This window comes from Oncorhynchus gorbuscha, linkage group LG12 (genome assembly GCF_021184085.1).
Source record: "Oncorhynchus gorbuscha isolate QuinsamMale2020 ecotype Even-year linkage group LG12, OgorEven_v1.0, whole genome shotgun sequence".
Classification (NCBI taxonomy): Eukaryota; Metazoa; Chordata; class Actinopteri; order Salmoniformes; family Salmonidae; genus Oncorhynchus; species Oncorhynchus gorbuscha.
The window spans coordinates 60,803,965-60,812,947 of record NC_060184.1 but is presented as its reverse complement, the minus strand read 5'-3'; the positions used below and the strand labels follow the sequence as shown (position 1 = coordinate 60,812,947).

At 44.1% G+C, this 8,983-nt stretch overlaps 2 protein-coding genes across 6 annotated transcripts in view; both read right to left on the bottom strand.

The window, feature by feature from the left end:
- abca4a (ATP-binding cassette, sub-family A (ABC1), member 4a) overlaps nt 1-4,765 on the bottom strand; it is a 55,172-nt gene extending 50,407 nt beyond the window's left edge. The window contains 5 exon segments of the mRNA XM_046292511.1: nt 941-1,080; nt 1,519-1,660; nt 1,944-2,037; nt 2,993-3,104; nt 4,615-4,765. Coding sequence (XP_046148467.1) covers nt 941-1,080; nt 1,519-1,660; nt 1,944-2,037; nt 2,993-3,058 — 442 coding nt within the window. The 5' untranslated portion in view covers nt 3,059-3,104; nt 4,615-4,765.
- Nucleotides 4,766-4,850: 85 nt separating this feature from the next.
- The window catches only part of arhgap29a (Rho GTPase activating protein 29a), a 71,440-nt gene continuing 67,307 nt past the window's right edge, over nt 4,851-8,983 (bottom strand). For 4 of the 5 annotated variants that reach the window (XM_046292512.1, XM_046292514.1, XM_046292515.1 and 1 more), the window contains 2 exons: nt 7,521-7,629; nt 4,851-7,424 (listed from right to left, as the gene is read on the bottom strand). In XM_046292512.1, the coding sequence (XP_046148468.1) occupies nt 6,406-7,424; nt 7,521-7,629 (1,128 nt within the window). In that variant the 3' untranslated portion in view covers nt 4,851-6,405. The remainder of the gene's footprint in view (nt 7,425-7,520; nt 7,630-8,983) is intronic. The other variant, XM_046292513.1, reaches the window with a different exon arrangement.

The following is an 8,983-nucleotide window of genomic DNA, read 5'->3' as shown; positions in this document are numbered from 1 at the left end:
AGACCAATTGAATAAGAGTGATATATCCAGACATGGTCTCAGAAGTATAGGAAGACAAAAGTGTCCATCTCACTGTGGAATGAAGAGATAAGTGTTGAACTCTTAGAAAAAAGGGGTCCAAAAGGATTATTTGGCTGTTCCCATAGGATAACCCTTTCTGGTTCCAGGTAGAACCCTTCTGGGTTCCATGTAGAATCCTCTGTAGAAAGAGTTCTATATATGGAACCCAAAATTGTTCTATTTGCAACCAAAAAGTGTTCTTCAAAGGGTTCTCCTATGGGGACAGTCAAAGAACCCTTTAAGGTTCTTAAGATAGCACCTTTTTTTCTAAGAGTGTAGTTAGTCGATCCATCATAAGGGGCTATTATCCCAGCGGAGTAGCATTTGTAGTTGTCAGATCAGATTGAGAATGTATAAGCGATCATTAGTATGGGAATGTTAGCATTGGCTTCCAGATATAACCAAGTTTATGTGTTCTGTTGGGAAGGGAAACACTTGAATTGCTTTCTGACAAAATAAACAGTGCTGCTGCTTAGGATCCTAGTTCCCACTACTGGGAAATGGCTTTCTAAAAGCCTAGCTAAGTGATGTAACCCACCTCCAGTCTACACATGTTGCAGAGCAGGAGGAGAGGAATGGGAGAGATGGGATGTGTTGGGTTCATTTGTTTGGTTTGGCGAAGATGGGATACAATTGCCCCTGAGTGCTTTTGGACCAGATGATTGTGTAAAACATGATCAATGACTCTCATAGTAATAGTACAAAGAAAATACACATTATTTGGTGAGGACTGCACATTGCTGTGTGAGTGTTTTTATTTCCAATTTTAGAAAAATATTTGTCTAGTATTGAAATAACAACCAAATGTATTTGAACCCAGGCCTGTCCTGGATCTGTACTTATGAACCATAGCTTTTAAGTTGATGGGAGTTCCTCTGACCTGAGACCTGTTCTGGGCTGGTCCGCAGGGTGTCCATGAAGGTGCTCATGGTGAACAGTTCCCTCCAGAGCCGACCCAGCTGCAGGAACTCTGGGTCACTCAGAAGAAGCTCCTGGGCGTCCAAGTAGAACCGAGCCAGTCTGCATGAGGAGCAGAGCAGAGGATGGGTCACACACACACGCACACACGCGCACACACACACACACACACACACACCAACACCAACACAGACAAACAGATACACACACAGATAGGTACACACATTCATTCAAGCAACCCATTCACACATACATAAGAACCCAAACCTCATTGGCGTGAGTGCAGAGCCTTGCCAAGTGCCGATGAAATGTCTTCAGTGAGATCATACTGTATTATAACATGTAACACCCTCCTTTCATCTGCCATCAAATGGTACATAAGCAGGTAGTACTGCTGCTCAACCCTCTCCTATCTGGCTGGCCCATCATCACAAACAGCCCTATCATCACAAACATCATCACAAACAATGACCATAGGAGTTGGCTTGACAGCACCAACAGATCTGGGACCAGCTACCACAGCCCTGCTCCTCTGCTCACATGGAATCGTTGTAGTTGGAGACGAGCCCGGGGCCCTCTCCCCTGGTGGTGTACTGGAAGCATGGGTTGTTGGCATTGCAGAAGATTCCTTGGATCCATGGAAGGATGCCGGTCGAGGGCATGGCCTTGTTGGGAAAGTGACCTGTACAACAGTGGACAGGACAGGACAGACGGCACTGGTCAATAGCAAAGGCCGGAAGAGTTGACACAGCTCTGATCATCCCGTATAGATTGGTATAACTCTAGTCACAAAATTGATTATTTTGCTTCACTATTTGACTAGAAAAGATTTCTAAATATATTGAAAATATTTTGTTCATCAGAGCTGACCATTTGCTGGTTTGTAGGGTTGTATTGTTTGTGCATAAACCGCTGATAATGTTGGTAACGCCAGTGTTTAGATTGTCAGAAGAACATGTTCTTACACTCATGTTGACGGTATAAAGGGTTAGCTGTCCTCAGCCACACTAGTCCAATGAACAGAACCACTGGCCACATAATCTCCATGAAGAACCGCATCTGGGGGGAAAACAACAAACAATATACTCTTCAAATTGGAAGGCAGCTGTTAATTTTGAATTAATAAGCTGAAAAAACATCTATCTGTATTAGAGTAGCAGAAGTGAGTGTTGGGTGAGAGTTGATTTGTGTGCGTACATTTGTTTTGAGGGTATGCATAAATGAAGGAGTGTGGCTTTAGTTTGTTAATGAAGCACAAAGAGATCTGAATGTCCACAACACAAAGTTGACTCCCGTCGTTTGGCTTATGTGTGTGTGTGTGTGTGTGTGTGTGCGTGTGTGTTTATGCGTGTGTGTGTTGGTTCAAATTGGGCCAAGCTTCATTAGTTTAGTTACAGTATGCAGTTGGCACGATGTGAGACGTGATCATGGGCGACTGAGCTAAACACAGCAATCTAAACACGGCGGGCCGGGCTGCTAAGCTAAGCAGGGCTCCAGACCTGTGTAACAACCTCCTGTCACCCAGCAGCCCTCAGAGGCATCATCCTCATGTGATTGTCCTCTCACGACCTTTAGGCTACTAACACGATGACAGGTCTGAGAATCTATCCAGAACCAGTCAATGACAGGGTGGATCTATTTTCTATTTAGATAATGTGGCATTCTCAATACGTAGATTTTAAATCCTACATTTCGGTTCTGTTTTAGCACGGTGGCCCTAAGGGGCAAAGTAGCTTTCAGAATTCAGTGACACACAAAGCAAGTGCTTGCAAATAATTCCACAGAAGGTGATGGAAATAATATAATAATAATAATATATGCCATTTAGCAGACGCTTTTATCCAAAGCAACTTACAGTCATGTGTGCATACATTCTACGTATTGGTGGTCCTGGGGCTCGAACCCACTACCCTGGCGTTACAAGCGCCATGCTCTACCAACTGAGCTACAGAAGGACAAAACGAAAGATGTGCTAGATTGAGATAGACAATCATCCGAAGTGTGTTTGTTTAACCTTCTGTCTCTTGCGAAGGGTCCAGTTCTTCCACAGCAGCAATCGGACTTGACTGCCTGTACCCATGATCCTCCTCTTCACCCCTCGTAGGGGTCACCACCAGGGCACAGACCTGGAAACAACCATCACACAGCCATCATACAACCACCTCACAACCATGCCACAACCACCAAACGACCATCACACAACCACCTCACAACCATACCTCATCCACCTCCCAACGCTGACATAATTAACACATTTCCAAATCCTTAAACAATCTGTTTCTCACTGAATATCATACAGGGAGAACAGTTCCAGTTTCATGTGATTCTAGGAGCTCAGAACAGGAAGTGATCCTTCCATGCACTGAGAAGCATGCTGGGCTACTCCTAGTTCCAGAGTGTTTTGATACTGATTGAAGTAGACAAGTGTATCACATGGGGAGGGAGGGTGGGAAGGGCAAAGCGCTTTTCTAGGTCATGCCAATCAGTATATAACAATAGGGATGGAAGAACAACTCTCATTGGCTGAGCTGTTTATGTCATGTGATGACATAATAACGCACACATAATGGCCACTACTCCCAGTGGACTGACTGCTTGCAGAATGGATTACTGTAATAATGTAACAATTCAGCCTTTTGAAAATCTGACTGATTAATGGTGCTGTTCTGTTAACCTCTAGTTGTCAGATATCTCAAATAAATAAATTGTACATAGTCTGATCTAGTAAACATCCTGCTGGTTAAGCTGAATAAAAATGATGCCGTTACAGTGTCAGAGTACTGCTACTATTGTAAGTACAGTGCCCAAATCAATTCGTGTGAGTATGTGCTGCCACAGGTGCAGTAATCAAAGCTACTTTTTAGGGTCAACAACCTCATTACGATGTATGGCACATATACAGACTGATTGACAACTCCATCTCTGTGGCCGCAGGGGAACCCAGGAAAGCACAGGAAGATTGCAATTAAAGGATGCATTCTGTCACTTAAAACTATAGTTACTGGTAGTACTACTAGTAGTTACATTTACTGGTAGCACTACTGGTAGTTACATTTACTGGTAGCACTACTGGTAGTTACATTTACTGGTAGCACTACTAGCAGTTACATTTACTGGTAGTACGACTAGTACAATTACATTTTAGTCATTTAGCAGACGCTCTAAAAATCCAGAGCGATTTACGGGAGCAATTAGGGATAAATGCCTTACTAAAGGCCACATCGGCAGATCTTTCACCTCGTTCGCTCAGGGATTCTAACCAGCGATCTTTCGTCATGTGGCCCAACGCTCTTAATTGCTACGCGAACGTTACCTGCCGCCAGTAGTAGTTACATTGCAATATGTTATGCACAATGTAAAATCCTCAACTGGTGTTGTACCAAGATGTATTCCCCTCTTCTGACCAAATGTGTTTGTTAATAAATAAACATCTGTGCATGCTGTTCGCACCAAGGTTGAGATGTTGACGATAGGATTTGGTTGCTTTAAGAATTCCCAGGAGCATACAGATTTTGCCACAGTGTAGCCTACAACCACAACATAGGCTGTCCTAGCAAGCGTAGCTATTACACATGAATGAACAGACTAGTAAAACAACTATATAGGACACCTCAACAAATATGAAAGACCACTTACTTCCGAAGAATAGAACCGTGGAGTACCATCTAGTAGTGAGTAGAAAGTAACCCAGGACGTTGCGTTGTGTGTCCCATGTCTGGTGCTAACAGCTAACCACGCAGTTCCTTTAGTAACTACAGACCCAGCGAATAGTTAATCTGATTGATTTAATCTTCTTTCTCAATGCCTCAGAGCCTGCTAACACCGCTCATCCATTTTCACAGAGACCTGAATGACCTGACAACCACCCGAGAAAGAGAGGAATCATTTTATTGAAGGTTATGGGGGAAAAAATAGGGTCTACATGTTATGGTTTCTTCCTCTTACTCTCCATTTATTCACATCAACTAGGAATTGACCTAGGCTCCAAAATCTGGTTTATCAACTATCTATACTGTAGGTGTGAGAATACAAAAGATTACAGAAACGTGTTTGGAAGTTGTCAACTATATTTAATAAGTTACAAAAAGGTGTATGTTCGTATGTACCTGTTTGTACAATGAAGGGGATTTAATACATTGGAGACAATCTGCAAAGACCCTTATAGATAATATTTATAAAATATAGACGGATATACCATTTACATGAATGTAGCACTTACTGGTACTTATAACCTGTACAAAGTGAGAGTATAATTGATATGATTAAAATATCTGGTCAGTACTGACTGAACTGAATAGTACTTTCAAAAAGAGAACAGCTTTGGCCGTAATATTGTGATAGACTTCTTTACAACAGGCCAGAAACGACCTGACTGACCTCTAATTATATTATTCAATGTTTTTCAGTTGAATTGTTAGGTTGTTACCTTCCAGGTAAACATCTACAAGGAGCAGGTTGATGTTTGGTTGAAGTGTGGCTTTGTAGCATATCTCCATTGACTTACATACAGACACTTTCCATATATAATGCCTAAGTGTCAATCAAGTCAAAGATAAATAAGAGTTCGTCCACGTTGAACGAGCAACAAATGCAGTTTTATATTAAACATTGTAACTTTTCAAATGACTGTATACAAAGGTATACAAAAGTAATACTGTATACAAAATACTGCATTACAAAAAAAAAAGTTGAAATGTGTAATGCATAAAATAACTGTGATTAAAATAACTGGATTAAGTAAGTGCGTCAAATTCAGTTTTGATAAAGTGGCGATACACACTATACTGTAACAGTTGTTGAAATAATATTTTTTGGCATATAAACATACAAATACAGTGTACCAAAACTTTATACAACAGATACAGTATGATATTTCTTTAATAAAAAGTAATTGCACTGTTCAAAAGAGAGAAAAACATGCTATCCTGGCATTACTTTGTATTGAGCCGTATGTTAAAAATACTGTACATTTAAATCTACAATGATGGATTTAACTTTTGGGAAATGAACTATTTCTTTAACATTTGTAGTGATTGGTACTGGAAGCATGGTTTTGATTATGTGGCTTTCTTTATACAGACCTTTTACAGAAACCTAGAATAGGTGTAGTGACTTATAATACAGCCACTGTTATGTAGTTAACTAAGTGCATCCTGTCTTTATTTTGGGGACCTGCAGTACGACAGTTCCTTCCAGCACCAACTGCGGAACTCCAAAAAAGATAACAAGGAATATATTAATGTATATAACACTTCCTGTGGGTCATTTTTTTCACAGTTCATGAAATGATTTGAAGTTTTTTTCTTCTTCTTCTTATACAATATGGCACATATTATACAGATTTGACCATTTCAATCCTAATCATGGAAGGAAAATTACTCTTGATTAATTATAATGACGACCTGTGAGTAATGGCGATAAATATGGTCATACAAAATGGGCCTCGCGGTGCTCGAACTCCTGCAAGCGTCTGGCCCGTAGTCTCTGGTACACGGGCTTGGTCTCGTCACTGAGGTCCTCAGGGCTGGAGCTGGGGGATTGGGGCAGGGACAGAGAGGAGCCTGCAGCCTGCTGCGGAGCCTCAGTGTCCTCATCCATATTGTCTTCATCCACAGAGGGCTCGTCTACAGAGACCTCCAGACCCATCTCCTCTTCCTCATCCTCCTCATCTTCATCATCATCGTCCTCCTGTTCTTCCTCCTCTGCGCTGTTAGCTGCCTCGGCACGCTTCTTTTGCGGCGCGTCCCCTAACACTTTGTCCTTGCTCCCCGATGGGGGTTTGTAGAAGGTTCCAGGCGGTGGCTGTAGAGTCCGGGGGGGCCTGAACGCAGTGGGCACAGAGCTGTACTCACACACGTTCTCCTCCCTTTTCAGAGTCCTGCCCGGCCTCACTGCGATGGTGTAGGGTCTGTTGGGGTAGATGGAAGAGGATGATGGTACAGAAGTGGAGAGGCTTGTGGCCGAGTCCTCCACCTCTTTGTCTGCAGTAGGCAGGTTGGTAATGATCTTAGCTGTCCTGGGGGTGATGTCATAATGCTTGTACTGTTTGTCCCAGGTCCTACGTAACGTCCCCGTGTCGATGAACGTGCTCCGGTAGTGGCTGCTCGCCCTCGACTTTGGCTTCTCGTCCTCCGACACCTCCTCAATTGACTGGTCCCGCGCAATGCTCCCGGCGCTCCCGGTAACGTCCTCGCTGTCCAGGTCAGCGGTGTTCCTGGCATTCCTCTCATCCACGCCGTGGGCGGGGTTCAGGAGGCGTTCGGCAGGCATGCTCATGGGTCGGGAGACAAGCTTGGAGCGGGGGTGGCGGAGGTGGACCCGGGAAGTGGTGTGGCGGGCCCGGGTAAGACCCCTCTCCCCCCTGTCCCTCTCTCCCTCTGCTCTCTGTACCTCAGGGACGCTGCCAGACAGGAGCCCGTTCAGTTGCTCTGAGTCCTCGTCCACTACTACAGAGTAAAGAGGAGACACGTCAGTAATAAAGTATATAGTATACAGTGTATCTATGGGCCCAGTGTGTCCAGCTATAGTGGGGTAATACTGACCAGGTGCATAGTCCCTCCCATCAGGCCTGGGTTTCCCCTCTCTGACCTCGTCCATTAAATGGGTGGAGGGGATTACGGAGGAATGACGCTTATACACTTTAGAGCTCTGCTGCAATGGACAGAGGACAGGAAACAGATGGGCAGAGAGGGAAAACACAAAGGAGAGAAATAGAGGGGGGTGGGGGCGAGAGAGAGAGAAAGAGAGAGAGTCAGTAATCATTACTGTTTCAGTCAGTAGTAGTAGCTAGATCCGTAACATATGGATGGTGAGGCACACTACATGGACAAATGTAGACAACCCTTCAAATTAGTGGATTTGTCTATTTCAGCTATACCAGTTGCTGACAGGTGTATAAAATCGAGCACACAGTCATGCAATCTCCACAGACAAACATTGGCAGTAGAATGGCCGGTACTGAAGAGCTCAGTTACTTTCAATGTGGCACCGTCATAGGATGCCACCTTTCCAAGAAGTCAGTTTGTCAAATGTCTGCCCTGCTAGAGCTGCCCCGGTCAACTATAAGTGCTGTTATTGTGAAGTAAAAACATCAAGGAGTAATAATGGTTCAGCCGCAAAGTTGTAGGCCACACAAGCTCACAGAACGGGACCGCCGAATGCTGAAGTGCGTAAATCGTCTGTCCTTGGTTGCAACACTCACTAGTTCCAAACTGCCTCCTGAAGCAACGTCAGCACACTAACTGTTTGTCTGGAGCTTCATGAAAGGGGTTTCCTTTCCGCACACAAGCCTAAGATCACCATGTGCAATGCAAAGCATCGGCTGGAGTGGTGTAAAGCTCGCCGTAATAGGGTTCTGGAGCAGTGGCAATGCGTTCTCTGGAGTGATGAATCCCTCTTCAACATTCCGGCAGTCCGATGAACGAATCTTGGTTTGGCAGATGCCAGAACGATACCTGCCCGAATGCATAGTGCCAAGTGGAAGTGGAATAATGGTCTGGGGCTGTTTTTCATGGTTCATGTAAGGCCCCGAAGAAAAATCTATACGCTACAGCATATAATGACGTTCATGACGATTCTCTGCTTCCAACTTTGTACCAACAGTTTGGGGAAGGACCTTTCCTGTTTCTGCATGACCTTTCCTGTTTCAGCATGACAATGTCCCCGTGCACAAAGCGAGGTCCATACAGAAATTGTTTGTCGTGATCATTGTGGAAGAACATGACTGGCCTGCAGAGCCCTGATCTCAACCCCACCTTTGGAATGAATTGGAACGCCGACTGCAAGCCAGGTCTAATCACCCAAAATCAGTGCCCGACCTCACTAATGCTCTTGTGGCTGAATGGAAGCAAGTCCCCACAGCAATGTTCCAACATCTAGTGGAAAGTCTTCCTAGTAGAGTGGAGGCTGTTATAGCAGCAAAGTGGGGACCAACTCCGTATTAATGCCCATGATTTTGGAATGAGATGTTCGACGAGCAGGTGTCCACTTTTGGCCATGTTATGTA